The sequence below is a fragment of the Protopterus annectens genome, chromosome 9.part0 (assembly GCF_019279795.1).
Source record: "Protopterus annectens isolate FY-2018-M chromosome 9.part0, PAN1.0, whole genome shotgun sequence".
In the NCBI taxonomy this organism is placed as follows: Eukaryota; Metazoa; Chordata; order Ceratodontiformes; family Protopteridae; genus Protopterus; species Protopterus annectens.
This window is the reverse complement of record NC_056743.1, coordinates 881,935,114-881,959,301: the sequence shown is the minus strand read 5'-3', so window position 1 is coordinate 881,959,301 and position 24,188 is coordinate 881,935,114. Positions and strand designations below refer to the sequence as shown.

The following is a 24,188-nucleotide window of genomic DNA, read 5'->3' as shown; positions in this document are numbered from 1 at the left end:
TTAAACTGTGATTTAAGAGGTAAGTATAAAAAAAAGGAAATTATATAAGAATAAGTTACAAGATGTGGTAACCTACAACTCTGAGTCAAAATTCATGGACTCACAAAACGGGTATACATAGAACTGAAATGGATTGTTTTATAGTATCAGAAGGTTTAGTTAAAGGAGAAGGGGGTAGATGAAACAGGATTTGCTGATCATCTTGCAATATGGCTAGAGATAAAAGAAAACAAGAAATATATAAAATTAGGTAAAGGAATAAAAAGGATAAATGAGAAAGCATGGGATGAAGAAGGATAGGGATTTAGTAATACAGCTATGGAAAGAACATATTACTATGAGAACATTTTATAAAAATTGTCCTGAATGGTGGATGATATTTAAGGAAAAATATAAAAAAAAAATTACAGTGACAGTATGATGTGAGAAAAGTAGAGAAAGAAAAATATAAAATAACATATCATGATGCATTGGAAGATTTATAACATAATGATAGAAAGTACTTTGATAAAGGAAAAAGAATTATATGAAAGAAATCAAGAAAAAAATACAAGAATTGTTATATAAGCGAAGATATTTTTTCAAGGAAAAAGAAAAGACTATTGAGTTACTTAAGCAGATTAGTAAAGAAAGATGGTAGTGTAATGACAGAAATAAAAAATGTAAAAGAAGAAACAGAAAGAACTCAGGAAAAGATTATAAATAGTGTAGTACAATATGTACAAAAAATGTTTAAAGAAAAAAAAGGTAGTGAAAAAAACATGGAATGTAAAAAAGGTAACAGAAAAAGAGAATAAAGAGTTAGAAAAGGGGATTTCTTTAAATGAGATAGATAAACTATTAGGACAAGTAAATATAGATTTGGCCGCAGGACCAGATGGAATAGGGTATGAAATGTCTAAAAATTTAAGGGATTGGAAAAAATAATTAAAGATTTTGAATAAATGGTTAAATGAAGGTTTTATGTATAAAGAATTATGTAGTGGAACACTTCAATTCATATGGAAGATGGAAGGTAGAAGACAATTAAAAAACAGGACACTGACAGTTTTGGATAATTATTACAAGATCGTTTTGAAAAGAATACAAAAGAGATTTGAAACTAAAATGGAAAATATTATGGAAGATAGCATATATAATACAAAGAAGAAGGGTCATCAAGAATTATTAATGATAGAGAAATTATGGATGATATTATGAACAGAAAAGAAGAAGAGAAAATCAAGACAGGAGACACAATTGGTCATGAAATCTTATCAATAATAATAAAAGAATATAATATAAGTAAGAAAGTTAGGAAATTATGTATGTCAGTGCACAGTAATAATAATAAAGTAAAAATACTTGTAAATGGCTGGTTAAGCCAAAATGTTCATATAAAGAGTGGTATAAGACAAGGATGTCCAATGAGCTGTATACTCTTTGCATTAGTTATGAATGTGATAATATGTGAAATAAATTACAAAATAAAGGAGATGGGGTATATAACTCCTGAAGGATTAAGAATTCCAGTTCTGCTAACATATACAGTTGACATTATAATAATTCAAAAAAATAAAATTTGGCTAAAGTAAGTAATAATTTGCACAAATGAGTCTCTAGAGATGATACGGATGCCTTTAAATAAAGAGATAAATAAAGGTTTAGCTGATGTAGTAAAGATCAGAGTATATATCTTACAATGAATTAAATATCTGTATTAGGTATAACATTTGGGAATAAAGATGTAAGTAGAATTCAATGGGAAAAACAATAGAAGAAATAAACAGACTGTCTTTTCTGGAGAACATATAAATTACCATTCAGAAAAAAGACTTATTTGATAAATTCAGTACTGATGGGAAAATAGCATACTTAGCAAGTTCGTTTATGTTGCCAACAGTATTTGAAAAGGAATTATTGCATATACGTTTTTCATTTATATTGGGTTCTATATTAAACCCAGTAAAAAAGGAGTTTCGTAAATAAAGAAGAAGGAGTTTTAGGCTTAACTAACCCAGTGGTATATGCTGCTTCATTAAATTTGTACAAATTGTTAAAGCAGATAAAAGAAAAAGATGAGAGATTAGCAGTAAAACTGCATAAATATAAGTATGATAAATTTTGGAGGATGGTACAACAGAGTAAAAGAGAACAAGAGAGTATAAATTAGGAAATAAAATATTACCAAGGAAAAAAATATTTTTGTGGAAAATAAAAAAAATTGATGATATAGAAAAATAATAGTATGGTATAATAATGTAATAATAAAAGATTACTATGTAAAACTGGGGAAATCCAACAGATGAAAAATGAAAGCTATAAAAATAAGAAAACAGTGTAATCAAAAAGTAGAATGTCAATATTTTTTGTGCAGACTGGTAATAGATAAATTGTTAGTAAAAGGGAATATGCAATATAAGAAGAAAAGTGATAGAACATGTTTACATTCTCAAGAGGACAAAACTACTGAACATGTGTTTTTGAAATGTAAAAGCGTAAAAAAATATAAAAGAGTAACAAAGTTATGGGGAAAACTATGTAAAGAAGATTTTTTTGAAGATATAAAAGAAGTGGATAAAATAAACATGGATATGATTAAACATGGATGTTATATGAATAGAATAAAAGAATATGATAAAAAAGATAAAAAAAAAGTTATTTTATGTTATATGGGTTATATGGAATAAAAGACTAAATGAAATTATGTTTCATGGTAAATTGATTTTAGCAACAATGCATTGTCTTTTGGCTTCTCACGTTAGGGGTCACCACAGTGGATTACTGGACAGCAGATTGATTGGCAGTGGGGTTTTTATGGTGTCGAGTTGCAAGCCTGGTGCCCAACCTTTCCAAAAGGCATGCACACATACACACACACACACACACACACACACACACACACACACACACACACACACACACACACACACCTACTGTATATCTTTAAAACTCACTTGAATGCAGGCAGGACATGCAGACTCTGCACAGAAGGCACTCCAGCTGAGAACTGAACCAAAGAACCTCTTGCTGTGAGGCAACAATGCTAACTGCTGCACTACTGCGGCCAACAGATTTTAGCAACAGTATCAAGTAAAATCAGATGGTGGTTATGGAAAAAGGAGTGGGAATCTAACAGGGATGAAAATTTAGTATGGCTGTGTAAACTGATTTGTATAGACTTGTAAATATTTGTAAATGTGTACATTTTTTTAAATAAGAGTTATTTTTGTATATAAATAAATGACACCCTACTCTTTCCTGTTACTGTGACAGGCCAGAGGGTAGTCATAGTGCACACTGGAAAGAGATGGAACTGGAGTTGGAGCTGCTGAGAGAGACAGATTTCTAATAACTGTTTTGAAATATAGTAGCCTGTCAGATGACAAATTGCTGACAATGATGGATGAAAATGAACCTAATACAGTTGCTGCTGCTTCTTGGAGAGATATAATGGATCACTGTAGTCTGGAAGGTAAACAGGATATTAAGCAATTGGGGTTAGAGGTTAAAAAGCCTGTTCCTCTGAGGTGCATGGACCAAGTACTGTTTGCGATCTACCAAAAGAAAAGCCTATAACATATGCAAATGTGGTTTAGAAAACATCTTCAACTACTACAAACTTTCCTTATCAGGCTAGAAGGCTAACAGTTGTAAAAATCTCATCTGTTATTTATGCCAGCTAATCAACTGGCATGTTGTTTGGGATGCTGTTATATCTCCTTTAGAATTTTCTGGTAAAGATATAAGACCCTTTATCCATGTAAGTAAAGAGCCTTTCTGAGATGTAACTTTTGAAACTTTTGCACATGCTGAAACTTTTCTTCTGAAATGTGACTTAAGAAACTGTGTCTCCCATGAGCTAATTATAGATTTGTTGTTATGAATATTTAACCAAAACATCATGTTGTGGTGCAGTTTGCTGCAGCTGAATTCAAACTGAACTAGTTAAGAGGTTTTTTTTTTCCTTTGCCATTCTGTTTTTGAGATTAAAAACATACATGATGATAGAAACATTTGGACTGGTGCATGAGAGTTATGGGTTACACTGAAAATATCACAGGAACAAAAATGTCCATATTCCTTGTGTTATTCATATGTATGGTTTAAAATCTCATGAGCATCATGCAGGGCAACCTAAAACATGTTTTTTTGTGGCTGCCATAATCATTTAATTCAAAATTGTACTGAAAGGAAATGCCCTCAATGTGGGAAAGTAGGCCATATGTCCCAGACTTATGTTACGTTTTGCAGGAAATGTAAGGGAATGGACCATTTTTAGCTCAACTGTCTGTCCTCAGGATCAAGAATATGATAAACCAAACCTGCTCACACCTCCTTCTATACTACCTGAGAATAGTATATCTGAGAATGAATTTGCAAATATTACTGTTTACTGTGAAAGTGATATTGATGAACAACCTACCCATGATGTTATGAATACTGATGATGAAAATGGAAAACGTAATACCGGTAATAGTGAATGTACTGAAGAACATGTCACTGATTGTAATATTGATAATGTTAATAGCACTAGAGAATGGGTTAGAAAGCACAAGTTAAAATGTAAGATGAAGCACACTGCAAAAAGGGGGAAGGGATAATATACAGGTATGTTGTCTTAATGTTAACAGCCTTATAAATGAATGCTGACATCTTGTAGTCCTAGAAATAAGTAAACTTCTCCTTACAGATATAATTTGCTTGCTTGATGTCAGATTATTAACTGAAATACAACAGATACAAGTATCATTTTTTTTGGGGGGGGGTGATAATGTTTACTATTTTTTGGAAAGACATGTTGTGGAATTGAAATATTATACAAACATTTGAAATTATTGGATGCCAGAGTCCCCCTTCCAAGACATTTAATTGTGACTTTTGCTGCTCATTTGGTGCATTTTGTCTTATTTCTTGATATGGCCATACTGTTGCAAAACAGCATGAAAATGTATTTAGGACCTTGCAGGCATATGTACTAGTCTCTGTACCTATTATTGTTGGTGATCTAAATTGTCATTTACAAAAAAGTACCGGAAAGGTTAGTAATGATGTTAAATGTTTTGGGGAGGTTTTGTAGAGAGGAAAACTTAAACTAGGGCCTAGTTTAGGGCATACTTATTTGAGATCTTTAACTGCTGAGATAATTACTTTACTTATACTGATATTTGGTCTTTATATGAGTATACACTTATTCATTTTGATGTTTCAGACCATATAATGTTATTCTTCATGCTTGGTGAATGTAATAAACAAGCCCAATTAGATAAGAGGATTAAACAACTGACTGGGAAAATTCCTGGTACAACTTATTGGAAACAAGAGAGTGTAGAACTTTGGCAACAACATTTGACTTTGGCAGAAGTAAGCCCTTCTCAATCTGACTGGTGGCTTCTTTATAACAAAAATATAAAACTTTATATTATGTATTGGAGAAAGATATGTTGACTTATTATATAGCACTATATATTGATATTTTATGAGATTATGAATCTGCTGTAAGATATCAAAATGTACATGCTATGCAGGGCTTAGAAAAAAAAGTTAAGGCATTATTAAAGAAAAAAATATTTTTTATTATATAAACAAAAATATGTTGTTAAAGGGATGAAGGCAAAAGTTTCCCCTTTTCTTGGGAAAATTACAAAATATGAGACCACTGATATGGGAACATTACAGGGAGCTGATGACATATTTTTAGTTATTCAAGACATACGATATTTTGAAAAGTATGTGCCACATATGTATGTTACAAAATAATCTGCACAAGAGTATGGGAAGCACTACAACTAAGTAAATCTGATAATGAGTTCTGGAATGGTCAATATTATTGGATGAATGAAACAGGGTCTTAAAAATACTTCAAAGAAAACATCTCATGGTATAGACAGTATACATTTTCTTTTTATACTGATGTGCTATTATTTCAGAAAACATTTTTGTCTATTTTAAATAATTGGTTTGCTAATGGGATTAAACACACAGCTGTTTGTGATGGGGTTTTAAAATGTATATATAAGAAACAGGATAGATTCCATTTAGCCAACTAAAGATCCCTGACTCTCAATAATACAGATTACAAAATATTTTGTAAGATTGTACATCAAAGTTTATCTAAGGTTACTGTTAAAATATTCTATATTGCTATTTTTGAGATACAAGGAAAAAAATGTTAAAGACTTATTGATCCTATTACATGAAATTAGTGATGAAATTCAGAATGGAAATGTGTTACTTTTGGCCTGTGACATTTCCAAAGCTCATGGTACTGCTGCTCATATTAGCTTATGGGATATCCTGAAAAGTTTTCTTAGTAATAAAATCATATTCGTTTTGAAGGATATTTACAATTCATGAACTAGCCATTTCATTAATGGATATTCAGGGAAAGCAAGTCATATTCAAAGAGGTGTAAAACAGGATTTCCCACTGAGTGGTTTGTTATTTAGTTTAGTTATTGATGCTGTATTATGTGAATGTGTATTGCTATACAAATATAAATTACTTTATGCATATATGACTTAAATATAGTAGTATGCAATATTGCTGATAAAGAAAAGGATTCTTTAATTTTATAACAGAAGTTATATACTGTAGGTTTACAATTTAATGTTAAAAAATGTAAGGGATTTGGGATTGCTTCCCCTTTTCAAAGGCATGAATTAAAAATACAAGTTGTTGCCTTTGGCAACTTGAAAGTTTATTATAAACAATGGGATGACCTTTTAAATAAGGTTAAGACCCTACTGAATATGTGGAAATCTTTTTCTTTATCTTTCCAAAAGAAAGTTTATATGCTAAACTCTATTGTTCTGGCCAAGCTAGGTTATACAGAAAGTGTTTATCCTTTTCCCAGAGATAATTAAAAAATATTATTGGATTTTTTTTTCTTTTATATGGGGTAGTAGGCTTAACCCTATTAAAGGGGAGTCCTTTACTGTACCAAGGAGGAAGGTGAACTAGGTTTGTATAACCCAGATGTATTTTTGGCATTTGTGCATCTACACTAGATTTATACTCTGTATATTCAGTATACTCAAATATTACTTTTGTTTCTCATTTTGTGCCACATGTAGGCTTTTACATAACTCCTGTTTCCTTAACTTTACACCATATTTGTTTACACTTCTCATTACTGGAAGAAGAAACACTTCTGATTCCAATTATTTCCAGCAATTATTTTTTGGGAAATATTGCTTCCTTCATCTTTTTTAAGTTTTTCATATTTAAGAATTGCTGCAAACCCTACATGTCAGCTTGTCCATTTGTAATACATTTACTAGCTAGTTCATTCATTCATTCATTCATTTTATCATTAGTTGCTTTTCCCATTCAAGGCCTAATGGCCTACCCCCATATCTGGATATGGACAATCCAGTTCAGCAAATTAGACTTTAGAAAATATACACAGACTAAGTGGATGCCTGACTTGTGTACTGGTATGACTAAAGATCACACATGCTAGACAATGCAAACTCTTCAGATATGCAGGCCATATAACTGTATAGGTTACCTATAGCCATACTTTAATTTCAGTAAATTAGTTAACAATTTTATTTAATTCAAATATAAAGTTCAGAATCATGATTTTATAAACTGTGCTGCATTCTTACTTTCGTAGGTGTGTGAAGATGTACTGCATGGTGCCTCGATTGGGAAGAGGAAGACTGTTGACAAGCTCTTTAATGCATTCCACCTTCTGGGCATAGTCTGGGATTTCTGCAGGAAGGAACATGACACAGATAACACTGTTAGAAAAATGTGCACAAATATATTCTGCCCATCAGGCATTTAATTATAGAATGGGAAAAACAATACAATGTCAATATCTGAGCAATACAGTTTTATTGTAGTTTATATCGCTGTAAAAAAAATCACATTTTCAATTTTAACCCTTACTCCTCCCACCAAAAATGTGAGGTATTCTATAACTGCAATCAATCACTTTGTGGAGTGTTTTATTAGTGTAGTGCGCTGTCCAGTGAAATAAGGGCACTCATCTGTTGCCTCCAATTTAATTATACACACCAGGTATGTATTAGAGCTTCTGAACATTCTGAAACAGTTTACTACTTACCTGAAGTGCAGAACTGGGAAGAGAGGTTTTAGTGATATCTCCTGACAGCTTATCTTTTTGGATATTTTTGGGTTTAATATTATGAAGGTACTGCACCCAGCGTTAGAAGCCAGAGTTAACATCATCTGTAATTTGCACACTCTCAGGCATGAATAAAAGCAGTTATTACTTACTGACTGCTTCTACGAATGGCTCAAAAAACTCAAAGGGAATCAGAGGTTCAGGCAGTTCTCGGAAAAAGAGTTTCAGTGCTCCTGTAATAACATGGATGTCTTCCCATTCACTGCTGTCCAGATTCAGCTTCTCTTCTAAACAGACGGGGGAAACAGAATTTTCAAATTATCAGAGGCAAAAGCAAATATTTTAAACCATGATACTGAAACTACCTTCTATCAAGTATAGGAAGAGAAGTAAATGTTGAAAATACTAAAATATGAGAAATGTATGTTTGCTCATTGTCATATTTCTATGCAATTTATGTATTTACTTTTTGTTGACTAGGTTTAAACCTGCTTAAGCAATGTCCTATTTTCAGATGAGACCCAGATGTGTTTATATTGACTACGGGTAATTTGTCCAGGACACTGGGGGAGCTCCCCAAATAATTTTCATTGTGTCATGAAATCATGACAAATTCATTTAGATACTACCCAATGAGGCAAATGAGTTCTTAGTTTAATAACCCACATGAAGGAAATTACTGAAGAAGAAGAGTATACCCTTAATGCTACAGTATAGTGTCAGTACCGGAATGTGAATCCAAATATCTGAAGTGATAAACATTTTTTTTTTCTTAACCTGCTGAGATACTGATCTTGTATCCCATGTTGGAATTCTTTTGTTTTTTTTAAGTGGGAAGTGAATTTATCTCCTACCTATTGTGCAATAAACCCCAGTACCTCAAATTTCATTGTCACATACATATAAAGGGAACAGAGACTCATAAAAAAGTGAAGGTCATTACACTCACAGCCTTCAGTAGCTACTCCAGCACTGTTTAAATCATAAATATTAGTATAAAAACAGTATAAATCCAGTGATCTGACTGACCAGTTACTCAGATGTGGTGAGTATGAGCAAAACTAATGATTAACTGCTTTATAACTGTGAGAAAACTTATGATCTTGGAACTCCAATGCATTGGAATGCACAATACATGTGGCAGTAAAACCTTAACAGTTGCAAGCTAGTTTGGTTTTCATGATTAGATATCATTGCTGGCCAACCTCAGACCCACTTTACCAATAAAACAAAAGCATTCTTAATTTAACAGCATAATTCCATCTAGGCTTAATAACATATACATATTTCTGGTTCTCTGTGTTTACTGTAAGCCTCTTTTTCACTCTGTAAAATGGCTGCCTGACAGATTCATGGCTGGAAAAGTGACTACTACCTTCTCTGAACATACAATTATTACTAGTGGGGTATCACAAGGATCTGACTGGCATTTAATTTGCAGACAGCCAATACAATATCCCATAAGTATGATTGACCAAGTTTGCTGATGACTACAATCATTTGTTATCTGCTCACCCTTTGATACTAAGCAACTACAACAAGGGTTGGAATATACACATATCTGTTGTCCTGAAAATGTTTCAAGTTATATTCAAAAAAGTACAGAATAGCAACATTCAGCAAAAAAGGTATTTCCACCTTATATGTTATAAGTGGTACTCCTCTCCATAGATAGTTACTAAGCTTGCAGTCCAAATTGCCCCCAAGAACTGTCTGGTTATGTGACTTGCTCAAGGTCACCAAGAAGGCAAATGAGGGCTGAGGAAATCAAACCCTGGACCACAGGAACTACAGCTCACAGCCAACTGCCAGACAACCTTCAGACAGAAGCTCTCATTAAGAGACCTGGTTACTTAGATGGACAATTTTCTCTCATTCAATAAGCATGTTTCAACCATAATAAGGGAATCCTTCTGTCTGGCCTAGTTAATTTCCAAGGAAATATCTTCAAGATCCAAAGAAATCATCCTGCTACTGTATTCTTCCCTTAGTAGACTCAATATTGAATACAATGTCTCTTTTGGTGAGTATAAAGTGAAGCATATTTCTCAGCTAGATAGGTCCCAAAGACACTTTACCAAGACAATTAAAGGGCTTAAATTCTTAAACTATCCCAGTGCCATCATCCATACTCCCAAATGAAATCTGTTGAGCACAACTCTCCTTATACTCAATAGTCTACAAGCTGGTGAGCTATGTCTCACCTTTCATGCCATGAAATACCCAATCCTATATTATCTCCTGTTTTTTGCAAACCAGTCACTCTATAAACACCTGGACTAGAGATCTAAATCTACACCAACCTATTAACAAGATTCATTGGACAGTTAGGTTCCTAATTTAACATATTCCTAACAACTGAATAAGTTACCAGTACTACTTTGAATATCTTTAAAGCTAGTCAATAATGGGATGGGCTATATGAGGCCCTGGTCAGTTTGGGTGGTGAGCACTATTAGGCACCTGAAAAGGAGGCACAACCTTTAAAATCTGCCTGCTTAAGTTATACATGGCTAAGTATGTTATGGTTCTCCTGATTGCTTGCCAAGTATGATTCCGTGGACCCTGGAACCTCAACCATTAGGCTCTGTGAAAGGAAGGTTCTGCCTCTTTAACCTCATTAAACAAGTGAATAATGGTTATGCAATTTGCACAGCATATCTGGACCTGACCAGGACCTTGGACACTATTCCCCATGCAAGCATTATCGACATACTTGCAAACTTGAATATAAATAATTATGCTGTGTGTTTGTCTGACAGAACACATGTAGTTAGAGGTGCAGGTGACACTTCTGAAAGAAAAAAGATACCAGTGGTGTACCACAATGATCAGTGATTGGACTTTTCTTATTTGGCATCTATTCTCTGACCTTCTGGGCAGCACTCTGGGCTTATGGTCATCTGAGTTTGCAGACAGTTGTAAATATGGTGTTGCTATTTGATCTTCCACTGATTCACAATTGCTCCAACATGGGTTAGACCATGTTAACAACTGGTGCAAGGACAGTTGCCTCACATTAAGTGTCAAAAGATGTAAAATATTTCATCTTGGTAAGCAAAACATTGTCATCTACCATATGGGTGACATACCCCACCAATCAGACACTGTCATAAGTGATCTAGACATTCTCGTTGATAATTCTTTATCATGTGATCATGTTTCCACAGTAGTCGGGAAACCTTTTATCTGTCTCCTATAATTCCCAGATAGCCCTTAATTCCCCTTTACTTGTATCTCATCAGATCCATTACTGAATATAATGTACTCTTTGGCAAGTTTTTGTCTAAACATATCACTCATCTTGAGAGACCTTAGAGATTTGTTACTAAAAATATCAGTGGCCTCAAACATTTTAGTTATCAGCACAGATTGTTAGCCCTCTGACTTTATTAAGTTTCTTATAGACTACATGTCAATCAGAGTAGCACCTTTGCTACCTTTAAGTTAAGCTTACATAACTGGATGGACAACATTAAATTCTCCTCTAGTAAAGCTTGTCCTGTTCTCCTTGACGGTGGAGGGCTTTTTTGGCTAGGCTTGTAATGGCCTGCAGACTGACTGCCTAGTACTTACCTATGAACCTATGAAACTATGTTCCTATGTTTCTCTGGCTAAAGGACAAGGGCACCTGGCTAATTTCTCTCTCTCTCTCTCTCTTTCTCATTTTTTTCTCTCATTCTCTCCATTTCTCTCTCTCTCTCTCTGTCTCCCTCCATTTCTGTTTCTCCCCATTCTCTTCAGTAGATGAAGAGTTTGGAGGAGTGAGGTAGTTATTATCCAAAACAGAGATGCTGTCAGAGTTGCAGCAAAATTATCTGAGTATGATACTGTAACTTGGGGTTAAAGCAAATCCACTGTCAGGATGACAGGGAGTGGGCAAAGGAGCACTTATTTTCACTGGGAAATAAGGGATAAGAATATCTTGTAGTTTATCTGGTTTCAGGGAGAAACTATGGTGAAAGCTAAGACAATATAGATGCACACTTTGAAGAAACATGTGATGCCCAGTACTGCTTTCAATAAATGTAATATTTCTATGAGATAATATCTACAGGAAAATCAAGTGAACCCATATTTCCAATAACCCCACACCTTGGCACACTATAACATCTACATGGAGGTTTGTATAGTGGACAAGCTATTTGGGAAGACAGCCTAGAAAGGTCCCACTGGTTATCATGGAGTAAGTACTTCAGCATTTTTAAATGATGGCCTGGAAAGTGTCCCATTTGGTGAAGGAATATACTGGCAGAGTAACTTAGATTGACATAACTTTCTTCTAGACTTCCTCTTTGAAGACTTTCTCGGGGCCCTGTAAAATTATAATTTTTGCTCAGTACCATTAGCATACTCACAAATGAAATCTGTTTAGTAGGGCAGTTCTCATGTATTGGTCCTGTGAAAATAATAATTAACGGGATTATATCATAGCAAGTCATGATTTACCTTAGTGAAAAGTTAAGGTCACCCTGGTTTCATTATCTCTCTTCATTGATACTGACTTATTAAACAATCTCATATTTAAGCTTTATATTTTGGTGCTGCTTGATCTTACATATATGTAATAGCAGGTATGCTGATATCAGCTGAAGGCATCAACAGGGATGCTCTCCACTGAAGTCAGCAAATGAATAGAGATTTAATTTCACTTACTGACTACATGAAAATCCATAATACGGTCTAATGCTCAAGAGAACAAAGGTGGTTTAGGATCCACCTGATTTGAAGGGATAGTTTAGAGCTACACTGTTTGTATGTGTAACACAAGCAGAAGGTTATAATTCAAAATGGAAAAGGATGATGATGAAGTAGCAGGTGGAGTTCAAGAAATAAGGAAAGTGAGATTTTGGATGCAGATCCTTCAGGAGACTAATACCAACCATAAAGAAAATTATATTCATAAAATAGTAGAAAGTATTCTAAGAACTTAGCCAACACTAAAATGGAGAGAGGAGATTTTGCCAATAGGGATGACTGCAAGTAGGAGCACACAAAATAAACAAAAGGGAATGGAATTTACTGCAGAAAACTGGCAAAGGAACCAAGGTTTTGGGAGCAAATAACTAGAGATGGAAAGGTAATAGGCTGATGAAGCCAAACTGGTGTTTGGACTGCTGGCTAGAAACTGATTTCCCTATCAGGGATTGATATCACAATATAGGCAAACAGAAAGGGATATGAGAATCCTAAGTGAAAGTTCTTCTGTGGTAGAGTTTTTAGTTGAAGTGGATGTTGAGAAGGGAATAGTTAGTAGGACATATAAAATATTGCAAAATAACTATAAGAATCAATCAGAAGAGATTAGAAAGGATTGGAAAGAGAGACTGGAAAAGTAATTTTCAGGTGAAGAATGGGAAGAAATATGTATGGGTCCCAAGTATGCAACAAAGTCCAGAAAGTTCAGGATTTTGCTTGGAAGTGTTTGCATACATACCCCATTCTCCTCAGGTAGGTACCAGATACTGGAGGTGAGATGGGGTAAAAGGAGGTAGCTGGGAACATGTTGAGAGTGTAAAGAGTTGGCAGATTTTAAAAATTCCCTAGACAGTACTTGGTTAGAAGTATTGGGTGAGGAAATGGCTGTAGCAAAGAAAATTGTTCTTTTGAGCTGGGACACAGGATCTGAATTACCTAGACATAGTAAGACTGTGTTAAGTTTAATTTTATGTTGGCTACCAAAAATGTATGTACTAGAAAATGGAAATCAAAGTCTAAATCAACTGTATTTGAAGCACTGTATATTATAAAAGAGATAAAATAACTGGAAGAGGGATCTTTAGAAAAAGGAAGGAGCTAATTACATAAAAATAAATGGAAATTGTAGGAACAATACATGCAGAATAATGTCTAGGAGTAGAAGGAGTGAGATTTAAGGAAAAGCAGTAATTGAGCAAATTATATAATGGTGGACTGATGATAGTTATAAAAAAAAGATATGTGATGTGTAATGTGTGTAAAAGGAAAACTATTAGTATGGTTTGATGGTTTGTTTTCTTTTCTGTTAAATTATCACTTAAGAAATAGACAAGCATACATTAACAAATATATTAAAACACAATACAGATAAGTTCAATTACTTATGAGACTCTTGCCTAACCTCAGATTAAGACTGCTGATTAATTCTGTCCATTATACGAGTCTTCATTTTACTTGTTACTGCTATTTTTAATTGCAACCATTGTCTAATATAAACCGTTTATTGGAATCCTCTGTTGTATTATTTATGTACTTTTTCATTTGGCCTACTTCATTTCATCCCAGCCAACTCACCTGGCTATTAAGTGAATAAATACAATTAATATTTTTGCACTGATACCAGAACTTGGTTAATATATAAAATATGCACAATCAATACACTTTAATTTTTGAACACAGCTTTATTAAACACACAAGTTATCAAGCAGCATGTATCCAAAGTCATCATCAACATTGCATTACATTTCAGTCATATGCCTAATGAATTTACATATTCACTTTTCTTTTTTTTAAATAACATTTAGCATTTCAAATTATGATTTTTCCAATGAATAAACTTACATGCAATTCACTACCCATGTTTGTGCTATTTTCCCAACATTCCTTTCTTCTCCATCATTCTGGTACCAATTGTTAAGGCAATGGTCTCGCTCATTCAATTTACAGGTATGCATCTTTGTCTTTTCCCTATCTAATAAGCCCCCTTCCAATTTTTTTATTTCCTTTATAATACCTTTATACCTAGCACATCTCCCAAGGTAAGTTCAACCCTTAATTTCTACAGTCTGGTTATTACTTTTTAGGTACTAACATAATTAAAGTTAATATGGCCTCTTCTATCCTGACTTTCTAGCTCCCCTACTACAACTTAGCATTATAATCTCTTTAGTAAATTTCACTTGCCCACCCAACATCTGCCATAGGGCATTTTGTAATGCATCAATAAATTCCATCAACTTTGTACAAATATGGCTTTTGTTTTATCTAAATTTGTTTCATAAATTGAAAACATTTTGAACATGCTGAAAATATTCCACAAAAGAGCAAAAGAGAGACATCTTGCTCATGATTTGTCAGACATTTATTTATTTGCCCCTTTGATTACTGGGAAAGTCCAATTAGGCAAAACGCCTTTTCATTGATGGTCTAGGGAGAAAGCTCTGCATTACATACATTTGTCCAGGCTGTTTAGCATGAGCTAGCAGTAAAAATATATTATATAACATTGTAGCATGCAGGTGATCACACTGTTAAGTACACTATGTAATATTTACAGGATGTTAAGGTCACTCACATCTACAGATCATTCAGCGTATTTTACAGCTCATGTATAAAATCACATTGGGATTTTAGTACACAGACAGCAGAGGAGGCATATGTACATATATTTTTTCCCAAACACCATTATTGAATTATCGCTCATGACACAGGCAAATTTACATTCATATAAAAATAATCAAACTATAGTAATATAACAAACATTAGACTTCACATATATTGCTGTATATCATATAAACTAAGCAACATTACATAAATTATTTGTTTCCTCATACATTTATATAACTCAATATTTTATCCAAACAGTTATACCACTTGAGGAATGTAAACAGGAGATGAAAAGTAATAATTTTATGATATTTATTTAATTTGCTACAGGAGGATGAGACTTAGTAATGGGGTTGGTACAAGGGCAGGATTATATTTTTAATATACATATACATATTACAGACACTCAAATTATCAAACATCAGACTCCTGCCACAAACTCAAAACTGATCGAATCACAAAGATTCAAACAGCAATACAGCAAATCACCCAGATTCGAACAAAAAATAAATTTATTGCACCCCCAACACCCCTTGCTAATTATATATACAAACTGCAAGATCGCAATACAGTGAGAAAAAGTGTAAATTCTCCGATTCATGATCTTCAACAGCAGAAAAGCTTGTATGATTTTGATCAGCTGCACTAGCTTTTTTGAGTTTTGAAAAGTGAACTTGCTGATGGGTTGAATGGAACCCATTTCTGTTTTCTTCTATATCCTTTTTAGGATCTGGCCCCAACTTGCAGATTTGTTTATCATCCAGTCCTGGTGACTTGCCTGCAGCCTGGCTGCCCAACACCATTTTTTATTTGTTATTTATTTACATTTAACTCAAGTGCAAAAGGGAAACTGGCTAGGCTTGAAGTGTCCTGCAAGGGTAGGTAGCCTAGTACTTACCTATCTATGAACCTCTGAATTTGTGTTACAGAACAGGTTTAGATCCCTGGACTGAATATTTCTGAAGCCATTTGACTAGCTGATGTGCAGTAGGTCCATCAGTACTTGGTCAGTCGATGCCTTGTATGGCAGACACAAGCCATCTCTTAGCGGTCTATAGGGTACAAAGTGTAGTAACAGAGTTTTGAGGTTATCCATGCAAGGCAAATTGTTTAAGCCTTGCATCCTTTTAATAAGGTATTTCTGTGGGTGACCTAGTTGTTGCATGGGTCTGGACATGGGGGCATTATACTCAATGACTGGCTTAATGAGGACTGAATAAAGGGAAAAATGGCATCTCCAGATCTAGAAGCAATCCCTTTTTTATAAGCTGTACAATACAGAAGGACTTTCTTACAACAGTAGATACAAGTTTTTTGAAAGTTAGGTCAAAAATTAGGTCACTGTCTATATACATTCCTAAATCCAGAATAAATGGGTCAACTCTTAGGGCGTACATTGCCAATGTGGTAATTCCCAGGGTTAGATGACTTCCCAAAATAATGCTTTTTTGGCATTTAGTTTCAGTCCAAGATTCTGGCACTAGTTACTCGTTTGTGACAAACCTTCCTGGAAGATAGCTAAGTCAGTTGGGGATACAAAAACTGCTGCTAGCTTGCAGTCAAATGTAAATTTAATCAGCCAGAGCCCTTTGGTAATGGTTTTTACTCCAGATACCAAACAGGAGAGGTCCAAGCACCACACACTGAGGACTCCACTGGTGAATGACCTCTTTGAATATTTGTTCTCATTTGTGAAGGTTGCTTCCCCTGTTTTGATCTTCTGCATCCTCAGAACCAGCTGGCAATTCAGTGGATGATGTAGGGGTTGGTGACCTTTTCAAAAAAGTCCACCAGGTAAAGTAAGTATGACCTGCCTTCAAAGAATCCAAAATGAGATACTCCAGACATGTTGATGTACAATCCTCTCTACAATTGCATTTCCAGCGCATTCATTTAATGGTATTTCATTACTCCACATAAAAACACTGCAACCTTTTTGTTGGATACATTATTCATTGTAACACCTTTCTTAATACGATAACCTCATCTCAATGTGCCTTGTTAGTAATTTATAAATTATCTTGATAGTATGCATGAATGTGAAGTAAGTTCTCATTAATTTTAGTGAGAGTATATCCTCACATATGCCCTATGCTGATGTCATCAGATCTAGACATGTCCACCGATACACAGCTGTATGATCTGTCAGAATTTTCAACTACACATAAGTGTATGTTTTTACTCACCTTAGTTTCAGTAAAGAAATATGAAACTAGGGCATATGAGGACTACCCATATGTAAAATAGAAAATTAGCTTTGCCTTACTTTAATGTGGAAGAATCACTTTAAGGTGTAGTGTGGCCAGTTAAGAAACAACGTGAAGCAGAAAAAATATATAAAAAGAAGCCTACAAGAGTATAGAAAGTGTTTCATCTTTGTAAAAGCCACATATATTTTCCAAAGGTAGTCTGCCATTCAAAGTTCTTCAGAAACTGTTTTGCAAAGCTATTTTTTCTGCTAATCTACTGAAGTCCAGTAAACACAAATACCAATTTTCTGAGGTAACACATAGCTTTCTGTATAACTAAGTAACTTGTTCATACATAATATAGAAGTAAATACTGCACAGATCAAATAAAAGGACTTCGGTCATGATTTACAAGGCTCTTTTTGAAACCACAGACAGGATTTGACAGAAAAAGTTTGCATTGCAGGGATTTGAACTGATAGCTTCTGTGACTGTTCTCACAATTTTGGTCATGCCTTATCTCCACTGAGTAAAGATTTCTTTCACAAATGCATACAAAAAGCTATTATATATGAAGTGGGTAATAATTTAACCCTATTTTCATGAATACATGCAGCTGCAGATAAAGCTACAACTCTGTAGATAACACGTCCAACAGTTGTCTGTAAAATAAGCTGCCTTGTGAATCTGACTAGTGACAGCAAAAGGCCTCATAATGGAAGAAACTGTAAGGGAAAACTACATTAACACAGGGCCTGAAGATAAACTGCAGAAAGAAGGGAGCCATAATACAAATCATGCCATAGACTCCCCAAATGTGTAGTCACACTGTGAATACTGCCTTACAGATATATATTCATGATGTCATGCTGTGGGATCAGGAATAACCTTCAATACCATTCTACTTGATCTAAATACATGAAATTTGTAGAGGCAGATAAAGGGAAAAAAACAGCAGCTATAGGCATAAATCTAGTGCCAAAAAGCGTTCATTTTCAACCAGTGTGTTTAATACAAATCTTACTTGTCTGCATCCAATTTTACTTGCTAGTGGCATTCAACTAACAATAAATTATTATTAGTATCCCCTCCATAATAATTTTTGGAGCATGAAGTTTGCTTAGCAGTAATTTTGCCATGTTCTCTAATGAATCAATCCTACCACCATGATGTCCACTATGCATGTCAAAAGACAATATTATCATGAGTGGTTTGTGTGTGTGTGTGTGTGTGTGTGTGTGTGTGTGTGTGTGTGTGTGTGTGTGTGTGTGTGTGTGTGTGTGTGTGTGTGTGTGTGTGTGTGTGTGTGCATGTAAACTTCACTTAGCTCTTGTGGGAAAAAAGGATTCATTCCAATTATCCAAAGGCAGTTTTTGCAAACACAAATAAAGCAAAAGCCGTTATCTCAACCACCGTCAACAAACATTTAAAGAATTTTTTTTTGCAGGGAGGCAAGCCCTCCTGCACCCCCCTCCCACAACCTGCAGTATTATATATACCAACTCTAAAGTCACACAACAATGGAGGAAAACACAATCTCCATTGCTGACAAAAGTGGTTTCAGCGAACTGCTTTTGTGTTACTTGCATTTGCTGAAACTGCCTTTGTTGAGACAACATGCATTCAGAAAAAGTAATGCTGAAAACTGACCGATATTACTGCATTGCTGTTGGCAACATTTTCCAAGTTTAGCCTTTTAGAGGTTTTCCTTTTCCCCAGCAGCTGTTATCATACAGTTAATAAAGAAGTTGTGAAAAGATGTGATCTCTCACATGGTAGGTCCCCTGCAAAATTACCTTTTAAGCATTCTATTTTTTGTTCCAAAGATTTGATTTCTGTTGTAGTCAATGACAATTGCTTTCTATATTTGTCAACTACAGTAATTTCTAAATTTGTGATTTATTTGCTTGAGCATGTAATCATATTGGCAGGGTAATCTAAATATACTACAAAAATAAACTTGCCACCATTTAACGAATTAATACAAAGCTGTTTAGCTGATTCCTTAAGAAGATTATCATTAATATATCAAATGTTTGTTAGTTTGTTAACCCATTCTCAGAGGTTTCATTTAGTTATGGCTATACTGATGTGTGTGTGTGTGTGTGTGTGTGTGTGTGTGTGTGTGTGTGTGTGTGTGTGTATATATATATATATATATATATATATATATTTATATTTATATATGGGTTCCATACACTAGATCGAATTTTCACTAATTTGAAATAGTGCATGATATGCTCGCTGCAGCAAAAGTGCACTTACGCGAAGTTCAGTACAATGAACGGGTGTTGTACTGACCTTCTGTGCAGTACTCACGGACCTTAGGGTTAGGGCACGGGTCATAGTAAGGGGATAGCCCTATCCCCTTACCATGGCCCGTGCCCTAACCCTAAGGTCGTGTTCTTCTAGCGCAGTGAAGGACATAGCAATGTCCTCCACTATGTTGCGATAGTCACGAACCTTAGTGCCTTAGTGTTAGGTCATAGGTTAGGGTAAGGGGATAGCTTTTCTAACTATCCCCTTACCCTAACCTGTGCCCTAACCCTAAGGTCCGTGACTATCGCACCATAGTGGAGGACATAGCTTGTTTTTTATGTCATTCACTATGCTGCAGTGTTTTTGGTGAAGTGCACTTACACAAAAGTTCACTTTCGTTAAAGTGAACTTTCGCAGAAGTGAGGCTTCCTATTACAAGTTCGAAGTAGTGAACTTTCGAACTTGTAATAGGAATCCATATATATATATATATATATATATATATATATATATATACATATATATATATATATATATATATATATATATATACACATACATACATACACACAGATGTATATATGTATGTGCATTTGTATATATATATATATATATATATATATATATATATATATATGTGTATATATACATATATATATATATATATATATATATATATATATATAGATAGATAGGGAGAAAGAGATATATTTAACACACTGTTTGAGGACAAGCCTCCATGATTAAATGACAGATTATACATAATATGTATTTTTTATCAGATCCTGTGCACTGCGTTTTGTATTTTATGTTTGTCTCATGGAGTTGCATTTCTCCATGTTTTTGAAAATATTACTAATATTCTGCTAGATTATACCCAGATGCTTCATTGTTAATTACTGTAATATTTTACGTTTTCTGTGCGTCATGGCTGGCAACTCAGCACATAAAAATCTATTGCCAATCATTAGTGGACCGGAGTTCCGCTGTGGCGACCCCTAACCGGGAAAAGCCGAAAGACACAACAAAATTGACCAGGCAGTTCCAAATACAGCACATGACCTCTTGTGAGAATGATTAACTCACTATAGAAGCACCACCTCAGCTTACCATTAACTTATGCTACTGTTCTATTAGAGTTAGAGCTTTCCTGTTACCACATCATATTTAACCCCATTCCTACCCACCTAAACATGCAAGCTTTTTTCAGAAGCATTCCATATCTTGGCTACATTTTTTTCAGTCACTTCCAAACATAGTTCACCAGCCCAAAACTGAAATACACTTGGTTCAGTCAATATAATTTTCAAGGTCTCAGCTTATCTTTTTCAAATAGTTAATAAAGTATCATATCTGGTACCTATGATTAGAAAAAGAGAACATTCTAAATAGCCACAGCCAAGAAAATGTTAAATCTATGAAAGTTAGCTTTCTAATTTTATAGTGTACTGCCCAGTGTTTGAGGATTGTTACATATATATTAATGCAGAACTAGGAGTGGAAACTCCTCTTCTGTGGCTCAGCATTTTTCAAAGGAAAACAATCCCTTAACTATCTTGAATGGGTGCTGTATTATGTGTCTACAGTAGCTGAAAGTAGCCTGCTAGATTCTTATTTGGTGTTGCCTTCTGTTGCTGTTACAGTTTTGAAGCCTCAAAGCCTCACAGTTCTTTTCACATTCATGGCTTTTTGGTGATAGTCTTTTTAACTTATCTCCTCGTTCAATAATACCGGAACTCATCGCATATCTCAGGCTGCCCTGCTAACCCATCTTTGTTTTATGCATTCTGGCCACAATGTTATCTGTAACTTTCATTTAATCTGTTCAATTCAGTAATTCAGCACAGGCCATGCCTTAATGTTTCCTGACCATTTTATCCAAAGACAAAAGCCAAGTCAAAGGCTTGGCAAATTTCACACTTGGTGATAATACCAGTACAGTTGCACTCATTTTAAGTACCTACCTTTCAAGCTTTCATACTGCTGACACAGCTTTTAAAGTTAATAGAATAATTCTTATATTGACATAACCATTGCTGTTTCATAATATAAACATATAATGGCCAGAGCATCAAGGCTAAAAGCAATGCATTGCTATTGTTAGATAAGGCAGCAGATTATGTAACAGTCAGACAGGACCACTAACTGTAGACAGCAGCATCAGACAGAATCAATAAATGCAACAGACATTATAATAATTACTAAGAAAACAATAGACAGGGCCCACTTATAGCAACATGTACGCTAGCAGTCAAAATGCACTGCAGCAATTTCACTTTGTGATAGGTGAGCCTACTTAGAGTAGCAGTCTTGTAAAATGAAGCCTGGTGCAGCTGCACACAGCACAATTTACTGTAGCCTTCCTGCAATACACAGAACCATGTGATATAGTACTACAACATGTTGCATGACTCATATTTATTGCAGAAGTCCTGCAAAAATTATTGCAACATAACACATAAAACTTAAGATTTATTGTAGGAGTACTACAAAAATAGAACCACCTATCACATCAAGCTGCGTGATATTACATTTACTGTAAAAATCCTACAACAAAAGGGGTTCGTGTATTTCAACAGTTTGCATGGTACACAACATTTTCTATGAGAGTACTGCAAACAAACAAAACTATTTCTTGCAGCAGCTTGCAAAGCACAACCAAATGAATGAAAAATTCTTGTAATAAATGGGATTATTTATCACAGAAGATCTCCTCAACTCAATCTGAAGTGTGTGGGAGGGGGTGTTTTTAGAGCACCCTTGCACACACAATGATTATTCAAGGCAGCAGAATATGCAACAGATAGGCAGGAGCATTTATTGCAATGCAGCTCATTTTGTTTCTACCTTGGTAAAGCTCCTCAGGAAATAAATAGCGTCCATCAGATGTTATTGCCCTTTCTGTAAAATAATATTGGATTCAGCTAATGGTTAAGAAAAAAATGAACAAATCACAGAAACAAATAAAAATGCTTGTAAAAAGAGAAGAATTATACAACCATACTCTAATGCATTTGTTAACGAGACAGTATATAACTTTAAAGTAAGTATTATATAACTTTGCAACTCTAAGACTTCTTAATGTGTTAGTTTATACTAAGCACTATTGACAAATTCAGAAGGAACAGAAAGGTACATCTTTTGTTAGCAACCCTGTAGTACAAAATTAATTAAACAGAATCATGACAAAGTACCACAAATGTGACACACCAGCACCGGTGATAGGTTTATGCAATTGTGGTACAGTGCGTTAGTAGCAAACATATTTTTTAAAATATTTCACTTTCATTCCCACAGCATACATTCCCACATGAATATCAGTCTCTAAAGTAAAATTATGCTGTCAATACAAAATAAATGTGGTACAGAATAGCGGAGTATTATATGAGTGCTGTCTGAAAGCCATTCAAAACATATATTTTTCCAGTTTTATTCACTATCAATTTAGAATAAGTGCAGCTTCCTTAAAGATCACATGCCATTCATTGTTCTTTAACATTGTTTTATATTGATATTTTTATTACTCATTTTTGCAATCTTCTACAAGACAATATACAGAGGAAGCCATGTTTTGATGCAGTGCCTGCACTTCAGCCTGTGTAGAAATACACATGGTAATGTTACAGAAAAACAACAAAAAATCTGCACTATTTATAGTCATCTTGAACTTGAATAACCTCCATGCCACCTGTAACAAAACAGCCTGATCGTAAAAAGAGAAAACAGTCATGACAAATGTAAATGTACCTTTTTCTGCTATTCTTTCTTCTTCCAGTTACCAACTGATCATCAACTTTTCCATGACCAAGCTGGCCAACTTATTCCATTCTAGATAAGTGCTGGCCTGCAACAGACCATCCAGGTAGCCATCAAATTTATTTGCTGGTCACATCCCCCCATTTCCCATGACAGCTTATCCACCATGGAACCTCACCGTGCTACTCTAATTATTCATGTATGCTTCCATGTGTGAATGAAAAGGGGATGCAGTGCTCATGCATGCTTCCACATGTGATACCAACCAAAAATGTTAGGTTGCATGGCTTGTAAGAAGCTTGATATGAGAAAGAGAAATGAAAATTCATTGTAAAGAGCTGAAAAACAGTTTGCACATTCCTAAAGTACCTTGCATAAGTGTTTCCCAACCAGTAATACTTCAAGTCAGCAAAGACTAGGTACAATTTTGTTGTAAGAAGGCAAGCTGGTTGCATATAGGTCTTTAGCTTTAACAGACTCTCAAACAAGTTATGTACAAGAACAAATGCCAACATTGTTTTCAGTTGTCAAATGTTTCATGACTAGATTTATGGCAAAACACTAACTGTGGAATCAGACCATGAAGTCAATGCAAAATATTT

General features: G+C 34.6%; 1 protein-coding gene across 5 annotated transcripts in view; it reads right to left on the bottom strand.

Moving 5' to 3' along the window:
- Nucleotides 1-24,188, bottom strand: part of ARHGAP9 (Rho GTPase activating protein 9) — a 1,328,608-nt gene that overhangs the window by 121,476 nt on the left and 1,182,944 nt on the right. For 4 of the 5 annotated variants that reach the window (XM_044083613.1, XM_044083614.1, XM_044083616.1 and 1 more), the window contains 3 exons: nucleotides 22,678-22,731; nucleotides 8,230-8,364; nucleotides 7,593-7,698 (listed from right to left, as the gene is read on the bottom strand). In XM_044083613.1, coding sequence (XP_043939548.1) covers nucleotides 7,593-7,698; nucleotides 8,230-8,364; nucleotides 22,678-22,731 — 295 coding nt within the window. The remainder of the gene's footprint in view (nucleotides 1-7,592; nucleotides 7,699-8,229; nucleotides 8,365-22,677; nucleotides 22,732-24,188) is intronic. The other variant, XM_044083615.1, reaches the window with a different exon arrangement.